This window comes from Tenebrio molitor, chromosome 4 (assembly GCF_963966145.1).
Source record: "Tenebrio molitor chromosome 4, icTenMoli1.1, whole genome shotgun sequence".
In the NCBI taxonomy this organism is placed as follows: Eukaryota; Metazoa; Arthropoda; class Insecta; order Coleoptera; family Tenebrionidae; genus Tenebrio; species Tenebrio molitor.
The window spans coordinates 9,172,421-9,197,557 of NC_091049.1; the positions used below are offsets into that span (position 1 = coordinate 9,172,421).

Genomic DNA, 25,137 nt, shown 5'->3' on the forward strand with positions numbered 1-25,137 from the left:
TTCATGTTGTGAAGCAGGTTTTCGGAGGACACTCTGTATACGGTGTGTGTTGTTGGTTGCCTATGTTGGCATCAAGAAGTAGTAAATAGTCGCAGGCTCGATAAAAATAAAACTTGTTGGGTCAGATTCATTGTAAAAGTGTCTCGAAAGTGTAAAAGTTGATTAATTTGAACGAGTAACGATAGGTCAACGAAAGAATCACGTGATTTGGCTTGGAACTAAAATTTAATAAATACCTTCGGGGTCAGTTTTGTTGGTTGTTAGTGAGTGCAAACACATGTCTGGGACAAGCAGCCGCACAAAAAGGGTACAAAACCGCATTTTATTTAATCTAAAGGCGAAATAAAGATATTTTAGTCCTGTCAAATGTCAAGTGTCACATGGCGCCCTCTACGCAGCATTTCAGTTGTCCCCTTGACGCGCCCCATTTGAACCGGCGCTCTCAAATGTGAAATAGTTGAATTTCCGAGTGAAAATTCGCGGTCCCCCGTCACCAATTTGCCCCCCGGAGCGTGTTTGGTCAGTTTCGCGAGTGTTTAAAGTGTGGGGCCTCCGTTTCGACGAATATGGTTTAATGGGACGAGATCGCGGTGCGGGTCAAGCGCAGACACCACCGACGGAGACGCACAGATGGCGTCGTGCCGGTGGAAGGGAGACACAGGCTCTGTCCGCGTCGTAGCAGATGTCGCTCTCGATCGTTCATTTTTAGTAGCGCTTTTGCGGGCGCTTGGTGTGGACGTGTTCGTGTGAAATTTGCAATATTATTTACGACATTTACGTGAAAGGTGTCGAGGAAGCGTCCGAAATGTCGCAGAACGCGTCTGCGGCCAAGCGACACTCTTCCAGACAACTGGTGAGTGGTTTCCGATCGACTTTTGTCGACTCCTCTAGTCGCCATAGTGTGTTTTATGAAACTCACGTAACTTGGAATCGAAACGGGACGGTCGCCATGCCGCCCCGACACCGCACTAGGTGAGAATTTTCGAAAAGTTCACCCCCACGGCGAGGTCCCCGCGATTCTCGCCCGGATCTAGTCGCCCGGCTTGTTTACGTGCGTAGCAGGCCGCCCCCGAAGAAAAACAAAAGAACGCGCGGCCACTCGATCTGTCCGTCATTGTAATTAATCGGCGGCTTCCGTCACCGGGGTTCTGCATCTCGCGGTGTTCCGGGGGCGGCAGTCCCCGTTGGGGATGATGGCCTGCTCCGCCAACCGAGACACGAAGACACGTGCGTCCACTTTTGTCGACCTTCCCGGTCATCCCCTGCGAGTTTTGCACCTCCACTGTTGTCTATTAATAAACGTATGGGAGAGGCGGCGATGGCAACCCTTTCCAAGGTCACGTCGTGTTTACCTTTCGCATGGTCGCATCTTGCCATGCTTTCGGATGGTTTGCGGGTGGCCACAAAAACTCGATTGCACTGGTATACAGTGTGACGTGAAAAACTCTCATTTGCAAACGTCCAAGCTGTCATTTCTCGGAAGTAACGGACGCGCGGCCTACTGCAACTGACAATAAGTAGTAACGCCAAGACTTCCGCCATTTTTACGATTAGATTGTTGTCGTTTGTTCGGTTATTGTCTACACTGTGACGCGTGAAACAGGCGGTGACATTTCGAGAGAGAAAGTTTGGAAGACTTCGAAGAACTGTGACAGATCTTTGCGGCGGACGGTATCGAGGCCCTTATTTTAACAATTCTAGGTATGGAGATGAGTGTCGATAAAATTACGTCATAAGGAGGGACCGGCACTCGCGTCAAATCGAAAATATAATCAGACGAAAATCCAGAGAAAAGTCCGGACTGTTGCTCAGTCGCGAAACTCCGGGAGAATCATCCGACATCACGATTGACAGAGGTGCTGTAAATAGTGGCACGGCGTCCGGAAAAGGATTGTCTCTTTGATGTGAAATAATCGCGACAAGTTTCACTTGTGCTCGTAATTTGCAGAGGTAATCGGTTTTTCATTCAATGCAGCATTGGCTGTGTTTACGTGACGGTTGCTTGTATTGTGAGTAAAATCGCACTGTATATGTTTGTCAGAAATGTCAACAAGACGATAATTTGTTATCAAAATCTTTAAAACAAAATACGGTGGTGTACAAGGTGCTTTAGAATAAACGAACTAGATAAAGCTTCAAGGAAAAGGAAATTATCCTTGCTGAATATTTGACATCAACTTTCTTATCTGAATCAGAGTATTTTATCTATTGCAATGTTTGTGAAAATCACCGACTTGATAGAAATATCGTTTGATCGAACATGTTTTTTTTTGTGCTGTAAAAACGATATTAATTTATTACATCTTGTGACGAACTCGATAAAGAAAACTATTAAAAATTGATAAACACGACCTGACAATGGCATGTTAAGAGTTGTGTAGAAATTGTTTTCGTGATGATTGAAGTTTGACCAATTTGATTGCTTTTTCAACAGATCTAAATATTTTCTTGACAAAATCTCAAATCTAATTATGTACAGTTGCGGCCCCTACAAACTCAGACAGTGTGACAAATAAAACATGTTGGCGGTGTAAGATGGTCCTAAAATTGAAGTTTATAAAATGTCACCCAACTGAAAGAAAGTCAGTGGCGTATAAAATAAGAAGTTTGAAAAATGGAAAAATTCAAATACAATACAGTTAATATTTTATTGTATCACCGTTAGCATCTATGACCTTTTGGAGTCTCCTCGGCATTGACAGAACTGTGCGTTGTACACCGTCCACAGATATTTGAATTTAATTGAGGCATTTTAAAAATTGTACACGCTTCTGACTTACAAAAAACTGACACTGACATTGCCATACCGGATAAAAGTCAAATTTACACATTACATTTTTTTTGAATTTGGCAGAATGTGTCAAAAGTCGGTGTCTGAGTTTGTAGGGGCCGCAACTGTACATACATATTTCAATTTAATGGTTTACATACAGGGTGTCTCAGCTACGCTTCTACTGCACATTCGGAAAATATTGCGGTATATATAGAGTGTCTCAATATTATATAAACACTAAAGTTATATTTCTTTAAACGGAACCTACCCAGTTTGATTTTATTTTTGAATTCTATGCTAAATTATGAATGAAATTTATACATGTCATTTTTACTTATCTGCCATCGTTTTTGATCAGTGGCGCTTTTTTTACCAGAATTTCGTACCTTCCAAATCGTTGCACATAAATTAAAATGATTGACGCTGTTTGATTTCTGAATGTTTTTCGCAACTTTGAAACTCCAGATTCGCAAGATTCAAAAAATAGGGGAGTAAAATAATTATAAAGAAATTTAAAATTGAGACTCATTTTCATAAGCGACGTTGAAAAAAAATAGTATACACAATTCGTAATCAAAGTGCGATTTTTCAACTCGCAATACTATCCTCACTCACCGGCGCTCGTGAGTATGTCATGTATTGCTCGTTGAAAAATCAGGCACTTTCATCACTTATAGTGTAATATACTATTCTCCCACCGTCTTAAATGAGGTTTTTATACCGTTTTCTGTCACTAAAACCGTGCAAGAAAAAAAAAACCCACCTGATGTTGAAACTAAAAATCGAAGCAAAAATTTAATAAAAAATAGATTTCCACCCAGTATATTTTTATACGTTGCAAAGTTTTGTTATCGGTTAAAACATAGGAATTTTGGTACGGTCGCGATCAATAAATTTTGGACGCCACTGTTATAAATTCTAAAACGACCTTTATGTATTTATAACCTCAATTTTGATTGTTGTGTCAATTTTGAAAATGTGAATGTCAGATGTACCGACAATATGCAAGAATTTTTAAAAGTCAGACAAATGGAATAGAACGAGGTTTTAATTAATAAAAAATATAAAATAAATATGTACATAAAATAATAAATAAAAACTTCATATTTTGTCACTTAACATTTGTGACAATTTCATAAAAATAAAGCATGATTTAGAGTATTTTCTTAATCTGACAGAACAATGATGTCCAAAATTTAATGATCGTATTATGTATTCATTTTCTAAATGCATGAGGGTCGGCCATGACTTTGTTAGAGTATCCACTCTGTATAAACTATGACAGTATAAAATGGCATTTTGGAGTGAAAACGTCAGTGTGAAAGCACAAACAACAATTATAGATTCGAATAAAATAAAATGTTTTCATTTTCTGAAGAATCATGGAATTTATAAAATTCGTAAATTGTAAAGAAGTCTTACTTCTCTTTGATTTTAAGAGCAATATTTTAAACTTAACTTAGACTTGATCTTCTTCCATCATTTCACTATCAGAATCGAATTTTTCATCATCTGATGCTGAATTTTGCAGGCTTCCTGGTTTTTCTGTTACAACATCGTTAATTAGACGACGTTCAACATACAGATTGAAATTACTAATTTATTTCTCAAGACTATTAAGGACTAGTTAAGTTAAAAATATGTTTTATCCTGTTACCAGATTATCATAGTTTAAGATGCTGCACTTGGTTTCTTGAGACACAAATTTCGGCATCGTGTTTAAGAAAATGTTTACTCGATACCTAACAGTTGATGACAGTTTGTATTGTCAAATTTACTATACTGTGTGAAATGTATCAAAAAATCATGGCCAACCCTCATGCGTTTAGAAAATGAATACATAATAATAAAGGGTATTTTTTTAAATTTGGCGTCGGAGAGATTTAAACAGCTGATCTGTGATCCGTAACCTGTACCTATACTGTAGTGCGTTCACAATCGACAGTTCAACGCCTACTTCGACGCCAAATTTAAAAAAATACCCGTTAGTACATGACGTGACTAAAAAAAAAAAACACAAAAAATTCGATGCAAGAGATTTTTGTTGTGAATTTTTCAAATATCAAATACACATTTGTTTTAGAGTGACATCTGTGTGAGATAACCCTAGTTCCAGTCAATCTGACATATCAGATTTACATAACATTTTGATTATTTTGTCTATGTTTGCGTGTTTTATTGATTGATGTATTGATTTATTTGGAAACGAAAAATACTAAATTGAATCGGATTTTTTGAAAAAAAAATCATCTAGAATCTTTTCTTGTTTTCTCGAAATTTTAGCAGTACTCTTGCATTTAGAACATTTACCAAATTTAGAAAAATAACAAAGTTATTTCTAACAGCACATGTCAAACTCACCCCTTACGCTTGTACAGGTGTAACATCTCGGTGCCATGTTTCAGTTGCGTCGTCTCCGCTGTGTTAAATTTACATAACAGTGTTACAAGAAATCGTCAGTTCGTGAAACTGTGGCTCATTTCGTGACGTTCAGGTCCTCTCGGTCGGTTGAACGTCCACGGGGTCGGTTTTCAGGACGCACGCGCCGCCTCCCTTCAGGCGTCCGTCGCTTTTTCAGTCGACCGTTCAGTAGCACAAGATGGCGCACAGGGGTAAAAAGCTCCACCGCGAGTACGATCGTCAAGATTACATATCTCGCATGGTACGTCACCTGGAAGTGAGACTTTTCGCATACCCCCGTCGCGCCGGCGGTGCCGTCGTCGGCATCACGTGGACGTGCCCGATTTCGCCCAATTTATTGATTTTGTCGCGCTCATATGCACCATATTGATTGGCGGACGAGAGAATTTCCTGGTGGAAGTTCGACGATCGAAAGACGCGACGGAGATGCCGGCGGGGTCACCCCGACGGGGGGAGCGAGGCGAGAGGAGAGCTACAGGTGTCCGGTGGTGTTGCCGTCGGAGTGATGCTTGTCGGTTGTTGCAGAGGGAGCGCAAGCAGAAGAAACTCTATTCGGAGGACTGGGCCCTCGGGGACGATGAGATCGAGGGGAGGAGGTCGTTTAATCTCCAGGAGAAGCTGGAGAATCCCCTATTCGCCACCCACAACATCGTCAGGGAGATGCACGGCAATGAGTTGAACGTGGCGTATTTCCAGAAGCACGGATTCAATACGCCTCTGCTGTTCAAAGAGAAGACCGGATTGGGTGAGTGCGGGGGTTGCTGAATGGTCATTCTGTGTAATAATGGGACCCTTATTGACACAAGGGCTTGTCCTCTTGCAAATCGTTTTAATTCGCACCGTAAAGCGAATTGCTTGGGAATTGTGAAGTCACGTCTGGGCTTAATTCGGTTGTTGTGTTGTCGGCAAAGGCGTGCAATGGTTTCCCGATTTACTACGATTCACTTCTTCAATTGTCGATTTCGATTAGAGGAGAATTTAACCGTCACAAAGTAATGTCTTAGCTTGACGCAACCTACTTCGTTTCTCTTTCAAGAAATTTATTTCATCAACTTCACGACTATCTCAAGAGCTTTCCGGTTTCTTAGCTCTTAGCTTAATCCAAATGCGCTGCCATCAAGAACAGTTTTGCACTACTTTTACCAACGCCATGTCTTAGCTTGACGTAATCTGTTTCATTTCTGGCATGAGAAATTTCATCAAGCACTACCTTCAGTTTCGCAATGAATGGACATGTAAATAATATCTGAGCTTAATCTAGCACTTGCACAGTTAATAATAATCATCTTGCACTACCTACCAAAGTAATGTCTCAGCTTGACCCATTTCTGTGATGCGGAATATCAACACGTATGTGCGTTTTCTATTCTGAATTTAGAATAAAAGTGTTCAGGAACATGAAAGTAATGTCTTAGCTTAATTCTACGGATTTGTCAAAGTAGCGTTATACTAGCTTCCCAAAATACTGTCTTAGCTTGATGCTGAGCTTCGTCTGTGTAATTTTGAATTTTCATAAATCTTGACAATACATTTTGTCTTACATTACTATCTCAAAGTGATGTCTTAGCTAATTCAACTTGCTCACTGGCAGAAGTTGCATTACATTAACTATCCAAAGGCGTGTCTTAGCTTGATGCGATCTATTTCAATTTTGACCTAAGAAATTCATCAAGCTCTGTCCTATCGCAATGAATCGTTTGCTTGGACATACGTAAATAATATCTGTATCTGAGCTTAATCCAGCTGCTGCACGGTCAAAAATAGTTTTGTACTAGCTTACCAAAGTCATGTTTTGTGAAAGCAAAATACCAATACGTCTGTGAGTTTTTGTCTCTGAGCTCAGAAAAAATTGTCTGGAAATACTAAACTCTGGGCTTAATTTGACTGACTTGCTGTCAAAAACAGCGTTATACTAGCTTTTCAAAATCATGTCTTAGCTTGATCTACTTTACGATACATTTTATCTTACACTAATATCCCAAAGTCATGTGCAGTAGTGCAGAATTCTTACCAGTCTACATTTTTCCATTTGTCACGTCACAATAAAATTGCTGCTTAAGAACACTCAAGGGATGTCTGTGCTTATTTCAACTTGCTCAATCTCAAAATTGCCTTGCGTTAACTATTCAAAGCGATGTCTTGGCTTGACGCTTCTATTATACGAAATTGTAACAGTCTATCGAGTTCTTCCATCAACTTGTTAATTATTCAGTTAGAGAACACTCCGAGTCTAAGCTTAATTCGACTAATCTGTTGTTGTACTGACTTTCGAAGCTTACATCTTAGCTTGACGCGATCGATTTCATTTGTTTAATGTATAACTCAAACAGATTTATCCGTTGATAACTTAAATTTCACGCAAAATTCCGCCCTGTGCTGGTTTTTCAAAGTCACTTCTTAGCTTATATTATTTCTGCAGTGCAGAATTGAGAGATAAGTCTGAGTGACGTTTGAGTTTAATTCGCGTGATCGCTGTATGAGATAAGTCTTGCACTAGCGCATTAAAGTAACGTCTTAGCTCGATGTTTCGTTTCTTCAATGTTGGATTGTGACAGGTCTTCGGGTTCCCACTTCCAACTTCTCGATAAACGACGTCCGGATGTGCGTCGGTTCGCGGCGTGTCCTCGACGTGATGGACGTCAACACCCAGAAGAACAGCGAGATGTCGATGAAGGATTGGCAGAAGTACTACGAGGACCAAGACAAGGACAAGCTCCTCAACGTGATCTCCCTGGAGTTTTCCCACACGAAGCTGGAGAACTACGTGCAGAGCCCGACGGTGGTGCGCCAGGTCGATTGGGTCGACTGCGTCTGGCCTCGTCACCTAAAGGAGAGCCAGACCGAAGCGACCAATCTCCTGGAGGACATGAAGTATCCCAAAGTGCAGAAGTACTGTTTGATGTCGGTGAAGGGCTGCTACACGGACTTCCACGTGGACTTCGGCGGCACCTCCGTCTGGTACCACATCCTCAAGGGCGGCAAGGTGTTCTGGTTGATACCGCCGACCGAACACAACCTCGCTCTTTACGAGAGGTGGGTGCTGTCGGGTAAACAGTCGGACATCTTCTTCGGCGACACGGTCGACAAGTGCGCCAGGATATCGTTGATGGAAGGCAACACGTTCTTCATACCGACCGGGTGGATACACGCGGTCTACACGCCCGTCGATTCGTTGGTGTTCGGCGGGAACTTCCTCCACTCGTACGGCATCGACAAACAGCTGAAGATCGCCCATGTGGAGGATACCACCAAAGTGCCGCAGAAGTTCAGGTATCCCTTCTTCACGGAGATGTTGTGGTACGTGCTGGAGAGGTACGTCCACTGCCTCCTGGGGAATTCCCACCTGACGACGGGACACGACACGCCGATAACTCCGGACCGACCCCACGTCCATCTCACCCAGGCGGAATTGCACGGGTTGAAGGTATGTACAGCTTTTTTTTTGTACAGTCACGAACCACGTAATTGATGGCACGGTATTCAGGCCGGACGTGACCACAACACGACAATACTTTTGAAATGAAATTCGGTTTTAATGAAATTTTTTGTACAGGGTCATTATAAATGATTGTCCTATTGCAGTAGGGGTTAGTGACATAGTTGAATGTGCTGCAAGCCTCATAAAATGAGTGAGACTAGTATCGCCGATAGGTGGCGCTCCTGGCGGTAGTGGAAATCTGTCGCTAACTGCGATGGGACAATAATTTATAATGATCCTGTACTAATACACGTTACTTCCAATGGCGTAACTTTTTTCAATTACAAGGATATTGTAAGGACCAAAAAATAAATCTTCAAATATAATAATTCTTTGCCCTTGGTGCAAAGAAGTCATCGATTTCATTAATGTCATCGGAAACCGACTGATTGCGGAATCAGGCGATTCAAAATTAAAGAAATTCCTTTTCGAGAGGATTTCCCTTGCCATTCAACGTGGAAACGCTGCAAGCATTCGGGGCACGTTTCCAGATTCCGCATTATTATCGGAAATTTTTGTATTGTAAAATGTAAAACTAAAATGTTATGTATAGTCCATTTTTTTATTATAGTCCGATGAGCTTAGTCCGAATCAAGAAGTCGACATGACCTGCGTCTGTTTTCGACATTTGACAGCAGTGCATGGTTCTACCAATATTTGAAAATTTATTTAGGCAACATGAGACAGATATTGTGTTCTTTCGTGCTTTCTTGGTATTTCTGCAAATTCATTCCTCCGTTTTAATTTTATCTTTCAAAAAACCGCTCCCTTCAGAATGCTTTTGATAACTATTTACATATGAACTAATAGGTCAGATATATTAAAAATTGTTGAAAACAGCACTAAACAACCACGTTTAGACTGTCTTTCTTTCTTCCTAGATTTTGTTTCGGCAACGCCATGAACACAAAACAACCTCTATGAATTAGTTTACCCCCTTACCTGTAAACTTCCAGTCTTGCAAGTTTCCACGCAATTCCAATATTGTTTTTGCAATTTACAAATTCTGTAAAAGGATCTGTCCACATGCTTTTCGTTGGCATCATACGGAGGACATTTCAAGCAAAATTAAACAAAATTATCCCAAATAACGTGGTTAAAACGTAACCTAAAAATTTGACGTCGCTAGTGGAATAAACGTACAATTCGCGTCTTGCTCTAATCGCACATGCTAAAGCGAGATGCATAGTGGGACACGCTTAATACAATACGTACAAGAATTCAATAGTTTGTTTACATTATGTTGAAAAGAGATAGCAATATGACAGTTGTTCTGATTTTTAATTGATACATCGGACTATAATTAAAAAATGGACTATACTTATGTTATTATACAGGGTGTTTTCGAAGTTGAGGCGTTCCTTGTAACACGAGGTACTATACATTATTCTTAAGAATTTTAGCCTAAATCGTCTTAGTAAAATGTTTGTATTAACGGAGGTAATTGATTGTATATTTTTATTGTTTTCTAAAATTTTGAGTCCGGTCCTATCTATTTCTCCGCTGTACTAGATTAATAACTGACGTGGCCCAGGATGGCGTCTTTCCGGAAATCGCTCTGCGTACTTCTGGACGCCGCAGCTGCATTCTGATAACGTGATAATATTGCCCATACATTAGCAACATATCTGTGAGCTCATAATTTTCCTAATAATAAAGCCATTCCGACTAATTAGATGACAACTCTGACAGTATTTTTGATTAACGGCCATGCTCTTTTGATTTTTTTTTGTCAATTATAATTTCTAACAAATTAGCGCAAATTTGAGCAGGACCGGTTTCAAACATTTCAAAAAAATTAACTTATTGTATCTTCATTGCCGTACACATTTTACTAAGGTGATTTTGGCTAAAACTCTTTAGAACAACGCATACTATCACACGTTAAAAGGAACACCTCAACTTCGAAAACACCCTGTATATTATTAGAATGTTTTGAATAAATAAATAAGAAAATGAATTGACGGAAATAATTCATAGTTTATTTTTCTTTATGGTCATCGTACACACTTTTTTAGAAGACCCCCAGATAAATAAGTACTGAAAACAGTGATTTTAATGTAATTTTAGAACATTAAGTGACCGTTTCAGTGTAGTCACAGTTGGCTCGGTGTAATAATAAATTTTGGTTTACAGTTTTATGTCCCCGCAATTTGTCGCAAATATTACTAGTTGATTGTTGATTGTATTTTGTTTTTTTTTTTTTTATTTCTTGTAGTTCTGTAGAGGTAAAAAATGTGGTGTTTCATCTAAAATTTGAACGTTGCCATTTTCAACGTTTCCTAGATAAGCAGATAATCAGAATCAAATGGAGTCACGTCATACGTTATCGGAAACAAAACCAAGCTTCAGGCTACCTCACCACCTATATGTTATTTAAGAATTTTTTTACAAGCATTTAATTTACGATCGTGCGGTATACGGTATTTATCCCACGCATTTCGGACACATAGTGACTTTCTTTATCGCATACCGTGCGGTAATAAATGTTTTATCGCACACTAGCGGGGGTGGCTCGTCTAAAAACTCATTCGTGTCTAACTCGACCTAAGTCTCGTTGTGCACACTTCAGATACCTGTGAATATCTATTAATTTAGAAACTTTTGATAAAATTAACAGACTCTTATTATCATTGAATATATTGATCTTTTTTTTCTGTACTTTACATTTTTTTTTTTAATTTGAAGTTACCATTTAGCAAATGTATTTGTAAATTTCAATTTTTTTTAAATATATTTAATCTTTAATTTAATTTTTTAATTTCAATTTTAATGTATTAAAATACAAAGTAAGCAGAATTAAAAAATACTGGTGTATCAAGATCTAGAAAGAAAAATAGAAACAAAATTTCTGTTGCGCGTTATAGTCCGTTCACCGATCCGTTGTTGTAGAGGTTCCACATCTTGTGCGAGTGGTCTAAGAAGTAGACTCCAGTGGCTTAACATACTGTCTTCTGAAATTCACAATTAATAAAAATTTGGGGATCAAATGATTTTGAAATCGTCTTCTTTTCATTCGTTTTCCGTCTTTTATCCTCGTATATCTGTTTAGTCGTGTCAATGTAATACCGAACAAATCTACTTTTTTGTAGAAGATATGGACCTATTTGTTACACTAAGGCCCGGTTTATTCACCTTCAAGTAACTTTATTTGAACGGTAATTAGTACCATGGATCTACCAATAGCAGAATTCTAAATCATAGCAACTACAGGCCAGGTAAATTTACTTGAAGGTGAATAAACCGGCCCTAAATGTGGCAACGTTTAAAAACATTCCGTGTATTCCAATGGTGTGCAAATATGTAATTTTTGTTGTATCCATGGAAATAAGAAAGAAAAATCAAAGCCACGATGCCATACGTTGTTTGAGGTAAAACCGACATAAAATCACTTCTTGGAAATGCTGGAAATAATGAAGCAAATAATAATTGCAAATCTGATCACAATCATTCAGAATTATTATAGCATTGGTTACTCAAAAACAAATAGTCAAAATCTTTTTAATATTTAAAATAAACGAGATAAAAGCTGCTCCTTTTGAGCCCCCATATCATCAAATCTAATAGATATAGGAGCCAGTTTACAGAAGCGAAATTAAGTTAATCGTAATCAAATCGAAATTAACTGAACACGTGATCAGATTGAACCAATCGAAGTTTCGGATTCATGGGTTAATCGCGCATTAAAATTTAATTCTAATTAAATATTGAATTCTCTTTCTATAAACTGGCCCATACAGTTTTAAAAAATTATTTTTCTCATAATTTCCTAACATGAGTTGACATTGCCCCGCTGAGTTGTTTCGCGAATTTTGAGGCACCCGGTATAGTTTTATACTTCAGTGGAAAGAGTGGAGACTACATTATAGGGTTAAAGGAAAAAAATAGTTTCATAATGAAAGTTAAATTATTTCAAACAATCTTGACTTAAATTCCGAACTTGGAAAAGTTAAACGGCTGTAAATTCACTTCGTAACAACGAAACAATACATCGTTTTAAAACTAAATTGTTGATAAAGAGTTTTGAGGGATAAATGTAATTTTTTTTACATATTATTCATTACAGATTTTAGAGGCGTTTGTGTGCACCGAGTCGGTGAATCTTTTCTCTAATCAACACAAAGAATTTTATATTAAGCGGCAATACTTTAATTTAAATCTGACTAGGTAAGTGAGTAATTCTTTTTGTTGCCGACAATATTCATCACGAAAATATTTTCAATTAGGACAAGCTCGAAGCAATGAGGGTTTAGATTTTAATAAAATGAATCGTGGAAACAATTTTGTTGGGAATATTCGTTACAAAAATTCACTTTTATAACCAAAGTCTGTAATTTAATATGCCATAAAACAGAATAAAGTATTTAAAAATATTTTTTACCAAAATGATTTACTGAAGTATTATTGTGACGTGTACTCGTAACACGTTTTTAATGTCCATTTTTTTTTTCAATGCAAACAAATAAACGGGAAAAGAACAAGGTATCCGGAAGCAGTTTAAAGAAGAATCATTCTGGACCACTTATTGTTATTTATATTTTGCTACATGTTTTTCAGCATATTGTAACTCTTCAAAGGAAAAGGCAAGGCATCCGCGAAGTGCCAAATGTCTACGAAAATTTGAATTAGCTTCAGTTGATAATGCCTCTGATAATGCGTGTTTTTACTGTTTGCCAACAAAAGTACCAACGATATCGATGTCTTGGAAAAAACGTTCAATAAAACCACGAGTTTTGTCCACAGTTTTAATCAAAACGAGAAATTTGATTGAAGCTACCGCTACAATCAGGTTTTTAAGTAATCCTTCGATTATTCTTAAAAATACGTAGTTACGTGGGGAAAATGTTTGTAAAAAGTATGGTGAAAGTCAGTTAGAAATCAGTTAGAAAATTGTTTGAAATACATACTTAGCAACGACACCAAGGTATGGATTTAAGTGTGACAAGAGAAGAGCGAATGCAGTTGGTGGATTTTGGACTGTTTTAACAAAAGCTTAGAGCAAGTGTCAAATTTGAAAAATAGTCGGCAACTTTGAGTCGCTTTAAAATTTAAAAACTGTCAAAAACAGAATTATTGTAGTTATCTGTTTCAAAAAAAAAAAAATCCATCAAGACTGCATTCTACAACCGACAACGTCGTCATCTTTTGTTTTTTTTTTTAGTATTTGGAAGTGTCAGAAAAAAGAATGCTCGTTTTAATTTAGGGGTTAAAAGATCCCTCGTTTTTCGAGGCATTTTTATAATTTGATATTTGTGATGACAAATCGAATGTCAAATTTTCGCGAGAGGTTATTCTAGGGATTTCTTTTTTTCTGCCAACATAATTCAACAGGACGTGGTTTTTGATTTTGAAACAAATATGTATGTAATAGGTTGGTTAATTTCATTCTCATTTGATCATATTTTATTAATGGAAGGTTCAAATTTTCAAAACGAACTTGATGGTGGTTTTATTGGCTCGAGACAAATCGATACATGGAACAAAAAGAATTATAAAAATGAAACGAAATACAAATTGTGCTAAAGCAGCTTTATTTCTTAGTTGCTGCATTTTACTACATCGAGCATTTCGCGTACCTAAAACAGGCCGCAAATGTCATTTATTCTCATTGAAGTAAATTTTACTTGTTCATTTTATAATAATTTTACAAATTTTCGATTGCACAAAAAATGTGGTGTACACCTTGGCCGCGAATCCTTTAACATCCTTGAGATTGTCTGCGTCGGCCGCCAGCGGCCTCGGCGACAATTTTTCCCTCAGTACGTTAAAGAAAAATTTCGCAGCCTTGATATACAAATCACTATTAAGTAAAAAAAGTAGCTATAAGGCATTCACGATCTTTTTGGGACCGAGTTGGCTCTGACCATCTAGTGATTTTGTTGGCAATACCTCGGTGATAACTACATTCCCTCAAGGAAATTGGCAATTTTTGTGTTAGGTTAGGTTGTTTTCAGTTTAGGGTTATATTCTCTGAATAGGTACATTGTTGCCGGATCTCTTAAATCTGGTCTGTCCTTTTTAAATTAAATTAAATCGTTTAATAGAAAATTGTTATCGTAATAAAATTATTTTGGCAATTTTGACTGTTCCTTTGACGGAAATTTAAATTATTTTTACACACTTAATAAATCATTTAGTTTCTTACGAATATTAAAATAATAAATATGGCAATGGGGTGGCAAGAAAATGTCGAACAGACACTGACAGGAAAAAAAATTGCATCCGTTGCATCACTGAGTCAGTTAGTCCAACATGAAAAGAAAAAATCATAGCCAACTCGGTCCCAAAAAGATCGTGAATGCCTAATATGTAATAGTTAAAATTAAATCACCTCACAATAAATTTGGTCTGATATTATTTAAATTTTTATTGAAAAGCGATAAAAACAAGAAAGTAGCTTAAATCGAATTTATTTGTTCAAAGAAAAAATGTTCACTTATGTTTCGTACGATCTTCCTCAGATTCAGGAAGCCTTCCACTTGAATTTTATTTTTTTTTTAAATTTTACACTCTATTCAATTACTTAAATAATTTAATGTAGGAAAGTTTTCGTGAACAGAGAATATTTTAAAATCCCAAATAAATTCGTTAGTAAGAAATAAGATAAAGATCATTGATTTTCGTATTACGGGCGGGCTTAAAGTAATCAAAGAGATATTTTCGTACGACCTTTTAATCTGTTATTTTGGTCCTCCTAAGGACGTGTGGGAGCAAAGTAGTACTTTTAACCCCTCAGGAGTAAAAACAGGCGACTAAGTTAACTTATTGATAATGGAAGTTGTTACGTTGACATAATGTACCCTTGAAAAATAAAATACAAAAGGTCCAAAAGAACAAAGGTAAATCTCTACATATTTATTTCATATTAATATTTACATTTCTGTTACAAACATTGCACACATTTATATTGAATAATGTCAAGTTGATAGTTACACACCATTTACCCATTGCTATAAGAAAAAAAATCTAGTGTGCCCCGTTTTAAATACCTTTTCATCTCTTTGTCTTTTGATTGCAACGTCCCAGAGGCGAATTTTTAGCCTGAAGTAGTTTAACGAAACCATTGGCGCTCAAAGATACTTTCTTGAACCATTCATAAATCAACTGAACGATTTGGAACTAACAACGGCTATTTACAACAAGATTCAGCTACTGCACATACGACACAATAATAAATTACTTAGAGGACTTGTTCCCGTACCGATCGATAAGTGTAGGATCGTGGCCACCTGACTTGAATTGAATTCTTTTTGTTCCCATATTTAAAAAACGTAGTGTTTAGGCATTCGATTGAGAATTTGCAAGAAGTGCAACGAGCAACTGTAGATGTCATAGCAAATGTGGGACTGAAGATGCTGACCAATGTTTCTGATACATAATTCAAATAGAAGAGTTAGGTTTTTCACGCCCCCTTCTAAACGCGTACGCCTATGTCTATTGTCAAACACAGAACTTTCATCAGGATGACTAACATTAGCGTTGCCAACATGAAAAAATAAATATTCTGTATTCATTTACTTTTATATGGTCGTCAAAATATGTAGTTTCTCTTTTTTCAATTAATTCAACGAATTCACGCTTTTCACGCCCCCTTCTAAGCGCGTACGCCTATGCCTATTGTCATAGAATTAGGTATTATCAGGATGACCAACATTACCTTGTCGTTACTTGGTAGAATAGTGTTTAACGTAAATAAAACGTATCAAAAGGGAAACACGACATGTTTAAATGAGTGAAATGTTAATATTAATAGCGTAAATTATCTCTTTTGGTTTTTCTTGTTTGGCTCCTTTTTGGTTGTTAATTTTGATTTCCGTTGTGGTTGCAGGAGATCGTGATGTACCTGCACATGCTGCCCCCCAACAAGAAGAACGTCCCGGACCTGATCCGCGACCCCGTCTCCCTCATCCAGGACGTGCGCACCCTGATCGGGCTGCACCGGCAGGACAGCCGCGAACTGGCCATCACTGGCCGCCCCGTTCTCAGCCTGCCCGACGACGGCGACCACCGCAAGTCGCTCTACGCCCGCCCCTACATGAAGAGCAACGGGATGCGGCCGTCGAAGCCGTCCTTCAAGTCGAAGTCGGGAGCGGGACCGGGCGACAAAGGCGGACCCAGACGGCGACGCACCAGGTGTAAAAAGTGCGAGGCGTGCCAGCGGAGCGACTGTGGCGAGTGCAGTTTCTGTTTGGACATGGTGAAGTTCGGCGGGCCGGGCAGGGCGAAGCAGACGTGCAACATGAGACAGTGTCTGCAGCCGATGCTGCCGGTGACGGCCGCCTGTGTTCATTGCGGACTCGACGGCTGGAACCAGACGCCGGTGACGCCGCTCCAGAAGGGACCGCAGCGGTGCGAGAGCGCCAGCAATCTGATGGAGTGTTCGGTGAGTTCGCCGACGATATCAGTTTTTATTCCTCTTTCTGCACGATTCGGACTAGAGATTCTTTTTAATTATCCTTCGTCAGGTTTGATTTTTTTTTTTCGTTTTTATGATATTGTAGCTGTCAAGGAAACTACTTTCCTCTTTTGTACAAATGTTTACAGAAGTTCTTTGTCCGGTTGAAAGCTCATTTTTCGTTTAACAATTTTTTGGGGCGGTTCGTTTTTCTCTTTGAAAAGAAATTTAATGTACAATTTGACGCGACAAGAGATTTCGCTTCGTGCGTGTGTGTGCTTAATTTTTTTTGATCTCTGTAACGGTGAAAAGTTATGAAATTATTTTCGGTGTGTGTGTTCCTGTTATCAAAGGGGTATCAATTTTTTTTGCGTGTACGCGGAGGGAATTAATTAAAAAAGCCCCATAAAAATGGAACTCGCGGTCAGGTGAATATATTTTTTTAATCTTTACTTTACTTTGGTTCGATCAGTTGAAATTCGTGAATTTTTGCACAAGACACTCCAAGGACACTTTCTAACCTACGAGTATATCTGCACTTTTCGTTCTTTGAAGATCAATTTGTTTTTGTTCCAATCATCTTCATATCTTCCCCGCGATCTTTTTTGAATTCATGATTGAATCAACACTCGTTATTTATGTTTTTGTTCGACACTTTCAGAATTTGAGAATTTTCTCCTGTGTCAACGGATTTTGATAAATGTCACAACTTGTCAAAACGAAACGGATGCAACTACGTCTGCAACAGATGTTAAAAAGTAGAGTTTGAACATTAATATTGCAAGTTTTTTGGTGTAAATGACAATACACTGAAATATTGATAAACATTTTCTTAGAGATCTATTAAACCACGAGTGCTTTAATAGATAGCCATAAACGACTCCAAATGAAACACATTCCCACCGAGGTTTGTACAGGGTGATTTTGAAAGTTGTGCAGATATTTTAATCACGAGCTACTGGCTTCATGTAGAACTCGGAAAAAATATTTAAAAAATTCTGTGTCAAAAAATAAAATGACATTTATTTTTTGAGCTACAATTTTTTTAAATTGCTTTTAGTTTTCTACGTTGTCCTACAGCCCCGTAAGTAAAATTTCGGCACGTTTTAAAAATACACCCTTGTACCGGGTGAGATGAGTTTTATCGTCAGTGCGAAAACATCCACTTCTAATCAATTTAAAATTCTCAAAAAATTCAGGAATGATTGTGTATCACTCTAGAACAGTCTGTAAAAATTTCAAAATTTTTAATAAAACAGGTAAAGATTTTGTTTTAATTCAATAACTGCTACATTAATTTACATAATTTTTCACAGAATCCTTTCAAACATTCAGGAAAAATTTGGTGTCATTGAAATCATGAAAACATCACCGGTTTTTGAAATAAACGGAATTTGATATTATAATTGGGCGGTCAGTTCCACAAAAGAAGTTGACGTAGGTTATTTATGATACCCTTTAGGGACTTAAGAATTACTAGAAAAGTGGTCAACAGATGTTCCCAACAATGAGATATTTATTTATGACACTGCAATTGTAAATCTTGGTCATTTTTCGCTCTTAATGTTAAAACTGGAATAATTCAAAAACGAATAATTTTCTTTTGATGCGAATTTCGTAAATGTGTTCTTTGAATTAATTGTGAATTATGAGCGTGTACGTAAAAAAAAATTTTGTTTGCTCAAAATCGATTTTTTAAATTTTATGGCTCTGAATTTAGTGATAAGAGAAAATTGATTACACACATTTGAAGTTTTATATCAAGGGAATGTAACCCTAAAGTTTCTTCATTTTTACTAATTTTTTAATAGGGTTAATCGTGCTGACGATAAAACTCATCTCACCCGGTATATCATGTTTTATAAAATGTACGGCAATGCGAAGTAACCTATAGGAAATATGCTTTAAAACAAGGAAACCGCAATTGGTGTACGTTTTATAAAATATGATATACAGGGTGTATGTTTAAAATGTGCCGAAATTTTACCTACGAGGTTGTTTGACAACGTAGAAGACTAACAGCTCAAAAAATAAATATCATGTTATTTTTTGAGATAAAATTTTTTAAACATTTTTTCCGAGTTCTACATGAAGCCAGTAGCTCGTGATTAAAATATCTGCACAACTTTCAAAATCACCCTGTATACTATTTTATTCGGAATCATTACATTTTTAGCAAATAAACAATTAGTTTGGTGCAGTTTCATTTCTACCGTTTTTCGACAATTTGTGTACGCCACTGGAAAAAACTTATAACAGGGCGGGAAGTGGCCTATTACTGACCAAGAGAGGGAAGTAAACATAAAAAGGAATGGTTAACTTTCCGCCCTCGTATAAGGTTAGGAATACGCATATTACAATACGCTTCCGAATAAAAATAAATAATAATTGTGATTTCGGAGGAATTATCATTATTTGATAGTCATTATTTGATAGAAATATCAGTAATGACATAAATCCGGCATCCGTGACGTGCTCCCTTCCCCCCCCCCCCCCCACTTATATAATAACAATAAGTACAAGAAATTTTTTTCGTCTTCGAGCAGCACTTCTTCCAAATATCATTGTCAGTATTGTATCTTCATAATTAGGATTTCTCGTTAATGGTTTCAAATAAGTTATCATTACTTGATTGACATATCCATAATGATAAATAAATCCGGCCTGGATGCCGTGTCACCTTTTTTTTATAAAATGAGCAAAAAAATGGAAACAAAGTTCATATCTGCATGTAAATATACATTCTTTCTTCGTCTGTTTACCTATTTTAAATTACTTCCAGCAACAATTCGTAATAATTTTCTTCTTTCACTCTCGGACTCTTACTTCCAGTTCCTTCTCATCTCCATTTAATTCCTATTTTCTCTTATTCCTCTCCTACTTTTATAAATCACGTAAGCGGAATCTTCTTGGATATATTTTTGTACACTCAGCTTCCTCCTTTTTTTCGTGCACTTGGCAGATTTGATTTTTTTCATTTCGTATTCTGTTACGTTCTCTTTCTCACCACACTTTATCAAGTATTTACCGTCATTATTTATTCTTCCTTCTCACTTCCGTTCGCTTTCTTTTTATTTGAGCATCAACTTTCCTCCTTTCAGCAGTTCTAAGAATGTAGTTCTATTTTTGTTTTGTTTATTGTTTCTTCATATTTGGCTATTTTTATTTCTACTTTCAAAATTTATAATTGATTTTTACATTTACTGAAAAATTTAATAGACATACCAACACTTTTTTCCCTCAATTTTTTTTTAATTATTATATACAGGGTGAAATTGAAATGCATCATAATATGTAAACCATAGTATCTTCAATAAGTGAATAAACCAAAAATGTGGTTAAACATTTTAAAACGCGGTACTAGGATCCGCGATATCAAAACTGTTTGCACCTTTTTGCGTTGCACTCGATAACTTTTTAATCTTTACTAACGTGATATCAGTGGCGTACTCAACTTTCGTTCTTGAACTGTACATGGCATTTCTGCCTTCATGCGGATGTATAGCGCAAAACTGAATGCACGTGATTTTAACAGTTGGTCTGAAGATCCTAGGGTTTTAATATTGTGATGTATTTCGATTTCAGCCTGTATACTTTACTCGGTATTACTTATCAAGCATTTTTATTACTCTTATTACTCATCATTTTCATTTATTTAGCGTTTTTCATTATTCTTCGCTTGAAGGTTAATTCACTTCATAACTTCACTCCCTCTTAATCTGCGTAACTTTACCATTTTCTCGACAAATTTTCGATTTTTTCTATGCAGAGATTCGTTTCGAACTTGTTTGACAGCCTGGGCTAGCTCAAGAACACCAACTTGGACCGCTGTTATTCGGCGAGCTCACTACACCGCGGTATACTCGGCACAAATACTGCGATATTGCGCTGCTCTCTGACGTCAGATTGTGATGAAACAAAGTGCAGAACACAATCAGGAATTTTCCCTTTCTGGCGAACTTCATTCGAAGAAAATCGATTCGTTAGTTCTTGCGTTAATTGAATTCAAACAAAGAACAGACAAAAATTCTAAAAACTGCTAAAATGCTTTTCGTGTGGCGTAACTAAGTCAAAATCACTGCCTCTTCTTATATTTTGCACACCTCGACTTCTGCTTCTTTGAAGCACTCTTTCTAATCACCATTTCATCTTTCATTACAAATTTTTCTTTCCTCTTTTTAACCCACTTTTTATCCCCCTCTCATCAACGACTCAATTGTTTTGCTCTATTTTCATTTTGTGCTCGTTCGGAAACTTCTCATACCGTCGCACCACCTCTTATCGACCGGCTTCTCTTGTGCGCCACCGCGACCCCGAAACTTTCACTTTAACCCCGAAAAACTCGTCCGATTTCTTTTCCGAACAAATCACCGCCGACCAGGTGTGCCGCGCGCCTCCTCTAATTTTCCTCGTTTTCCGTCGAATTTCTGTTTCGCATTTTCGAACGACTCATATCAAGATCGCGTTAGCGTCAGATCGCACAGCAAACCAACCGACTCCGGGAGAATTTATTCCTCCCCCCGCCCTTGTAAACATTTTGGTGGCGGCGCGGACTTAACGAACGTCGAGCGGCGTCATTAAAAGAGAACATTTTACCGGGCCCCGGACACGTCGGCGGTTTTCCCCGCGGACACCGTCGAAGAAAAGAGTGCACGAGGGGGTGGAGGTTGGATGACGGATCTTCGAGAACCGTTAGAGGTGTTTAAGCGGAGCTCAATGGAAAGCTCGCGATGCGTGAATATATCAAAAGCGCACAGGTGGATAGAAGAAATCTTGAGAGGTGTGTGGCGGCGGTGATTTATTTCGGAGGCGGTCGCGAAGGACCGGTTTGTTGTCTTCTGTCTGATGTGGGTTTGACAATTTTTGGGCAACGGTCAGGTGTTGAGTATTTTCGTTGACGAGGTAAAGAAAGGAATTTGGGTTTTCCAGTGACGGTCGTTGTTGGGAGAAAGATGGAAAGTCGTGAGGCGGCGCAAGATGAAGTTCTAAGTGCTTTCGAACGTTTAAAAACTCTCTTGTAATTGACGCTAATCCTAGTTTAATTCCCGAGGATCATCTTCGTGTTTTTGTTAAACCAATACACCGAAATCCAATTAAAGTATCACGTACTCTTCACTTTCTACTCTCCGAAAAAGTTAAGCGTAGCTACCACCATTTTTAAAATAAAAATGGTGCGATTAAAGAGCACAAATTTATTTTGCCAAGCTTGCATCACCGTATTGATTAGGAGTGTTGCAAGGTTTGATTCTTGCACCTTTTTTATTTCTTGCACGTGTAAAGAGTACTGTTTTCGTTTACTCGTTTGTCCCAATAAAACGGTTTTGAACATTCTAATACACAACTACATACTTCTTTTACAGAAGATCTTTTCTAGTATCCAAGTTTAATTAAAAAAAAATATATTTTGTGTTATTGTGGTGAAGATGAATGACAAACAGACATCCAGTTTCTTACTGTCCGGGGTACCTCAAGAACTCAAGCTTGGACCTCTGTTATTCCTTAACGGCGAGCTTACTACACCGCAATATACTCAACCTGATACTGCGATGCTGCGCTGCTCTCTGACGTCAGATCGTAATGAAACAAATGTAGAACACAATCAGCAATTTTCTCTTTTTAACAAACTTCATTTGAAGAAAATCGATTCGTCAATTTCTGAGTTAAAAACTGCTAAAATGCTTTTTGTCTTCGCTAATAAATTCAAATGGTTAGAAAATCTAAATACTCAAGCGGATGAAAAGTAACTATTTTTCGGACCGTGGCGCCATCTCTATAGTAAATAAGTAATAAATGGTAAATTAATTAATAAATGTATCTAAGTATGTATTTGAAAAAGATAGATACAAAATAAATTTGTAATTTTTCCAACGATGTCTTTTGCTTTGTAGTTCGTGCGGTCGGTTAAAAAAATTAATGTGCACCTCTGCCAAAAAGTGTCTTTTGTATTCGCTTGTGAGCCTCGGCTGCGCCTCGGCCAGAAAACGCAGACTCGGACAAAAAAGATGCACTTTATGGCCTTGATACACAAATAACTATTGTATGTATATATAGTGAAATTTTTTTAATAAACAATTGTCAGTGTCAAAATGAAGTAAAAAACCATACTGTACCACCCTAAAATTTGGACATATGGATCAGCTGTATAACAATTTGACACCAAATCAAGGTTAAGGTTATGTTCACTTCACTTCCCGTGTACCTTTCTTCCGTGAATTCATTTTCAAAACAAATTTAATGAGAAATCAGGAGAAACCTTTTCGAATTTGAAATAAACTCTCGCTCGTTAGGGCGCAGGCTCAGTTACATAAAAAAATGTTGACACTCAATGTGACCAATCGTATTATCATGAAAATCACAGTTTGGCTCATACCAACAAGACAACGTTTTGACAATTGTTTATTAAAAAAATTCAACTATAGATTACATCACGCGTTTTTATTTCGATTTTTTCTTTTTTTTTTGAGCGTTTAATTTCATTCAATTTTGTCGTTTTTCCGCAGGTGTGCTACGAAATCGCCCACCCCATGTGCGTGCAGCGCCTCTGTGCCGACTTCACCGGCTACATCAACGAAGACATGCCGAACTCGTGGGAATGCCCCATGTGCTGCAAACTAGGCAAGAACACCGACTACCGCCCCCGCCACTTCCGCGCCCGCCAGAAGTCCTCCGACATGCGAAGGATGTCGATAAGTTCGGACGCGTCGAGCGCCTTCGACAACAAAGTCCACCAGGAGCACTACTCGGACTCGGGCAGCGAGAACGACAACAAAGACAACAAGGACCTGTTGCCGATCAAAAAGCGGAGGAGCAGCGATGGCGCAGAGGTGGAGACGAAGAGCCAGCCGGTCGACCTACCGAGGAAGACGGCGTTCAGGATGCAGCTGGCGCAGCAGATAGCGAGCAACTCGACGAAGATGCTGAAGAAACCGATGGTGGTGGTGCGACCCGCGCCCATCTTGATGATGAATCCCCTCCCGACGAACAACCTGGCGCTGGACAAGCGGTGCGTGGTGAACGTGTTCAAGCACTTGAACCCGAGAGAGTTGCTCGGTTGCGCGCTGGTGTGCAAGACTTGGGCGACCTACTCGATCGATCCGTCGCTCTGGAGGGTGATGGAGTTCACCAGGAGGCACATCTCGTCGGACATTCTCAAGGGGATAGTGCGCCGGCAACCGGAAGTGTTGAGGCTGGACTGGTGCCACATCAACAAATTCCAGCTGCCGTGGGTGATCCAGAGGCTGAGCAATCTCAAAGAACTGAGCCTGGTGAGCGTCAACGTGAAGACGGCGATCTCCCTGCGCACTAACCACTCGGCCATCCTGCAATGCCTGGACTTGAGCTTCATCTCGGACTTTAACGACGCGGCGCTGAGGGAGATCTTGGGGCCGAACAACGACTCCAGGCGGGGCCTGGCCGACGAGAAGATCCGCTTCAGGAATTTGCGCACGCTGAAACTGGCCGGGGACGACGTCACCGACATCGCGATGAGATACGTCACGCAGTACCTGCCCAACTTGCAACACCTAAGCCTCAGCCTGTGTCCGAGGATCAGCGACGCGGGGATCGCACAGTTGACCACCAAACCGGCCAACACCGTGGCCAACTTGGTCAGCCTAGACTTGAGTCACTCGAAGCTGGTCACCGAGACCAGTCTGGAGCACCTGTCCAAGTGCGAGAATCTCGTCAGGTTGGACTGCAGACATTCGTTGCAGATCTCGACGCAAGCGCTCATCAAGTTCGCGGCCAAAAGTGACAAGAACCTACAAGTGAGGGACATCAAGTTGGTTGACAAGAGGCAACAGAAAGTGCAATGAAGCGGGTGATCGCAGTTTTTCAGTTTTTCCATTGTGATTGTAATACGTAATTTTTTTTTCTATTATTTATTGTTTACTTAAAATAACGCTTTATTATGTCTACATGTTTTAAGGACAAATGCTTATGCGTTCGTTTCTCGTGCAGTTTATGTGCACGCCCTGTAAATAGAGTATTATTTCGTAAGCATTTGGATTTATATTCATTTGTAACTGATAGTGATAAATACAATTTTTATATTATTCGTTGGGCTTTTAT

General features: G+C 38.5%; 1 protein-coding gene across 4 annotated transcripts; it reads left to right on the forward strand.

The window, feature by feature from the left end:
• Positions 1–110: 110 nt before the first annotated feature.
• On the forward strand, positions 111–25,123 carry Kdm2 (Lysine demethylase 2). 4 transcript variants are annotated; one of them, XM_069043959.1, is made up of 5 exons: positions 111–307; positions 5,720–5,939; positions 7,750–8,618; positions 16,501–17,055; positions 23,568–25,123. In XM_069043959.1, exons 1-5 carry the CDS (start codon positions 278–280, stop codon positions 24,879–24,881), a joined length of 2,988 nt encoding a protein of 995 aa, XP_068900060.1. In that variant the 5' UTR covers positions 111–277; the 3' UTR covers positions 24,882–25,123. The 4 variants fall into 4 exon arrangements, with proteins under 4 accessions (XP_068900060.1, XP_068900059.1, XP_068900061.1 ...); XM_069043958.1 differs by lacking the exon at positions 111–307 and adding an exon at positions 378–853; XM_069043960.1 differs by lacking the exon at positions 111–307 and adding an exon at positions 832–972.
• The last annotated feature ends 14 nt before the right edge of the window (positions 25,124–25,137 follow it).

Excerpts from the sequence above, each read along its gene's own strand:
- Kdm2 (XM_069043956.1), top strand. The coding sequence starts at position 5,373 with ATGGCGCACAGGGGTAAAAAGCTCCACCGCGAGTACGATCGTCAAGAT. Across the intron at positions 5,436-5,719 it reads AAGATTACATATCTCGCATG|AGGGAGCGCAAGCAGAAGAA; the intron begins GTACGTCACCTG and ends CGGTTGTTGCAG. Across the intron at positions 5,940-7,749 it reads CAAAGAGAAGACCGGATTGG|GTCTTCGGGTTCCCACTTCC; the intron begins GTGAGTGCGGGG and ends GGATTGTGACAG.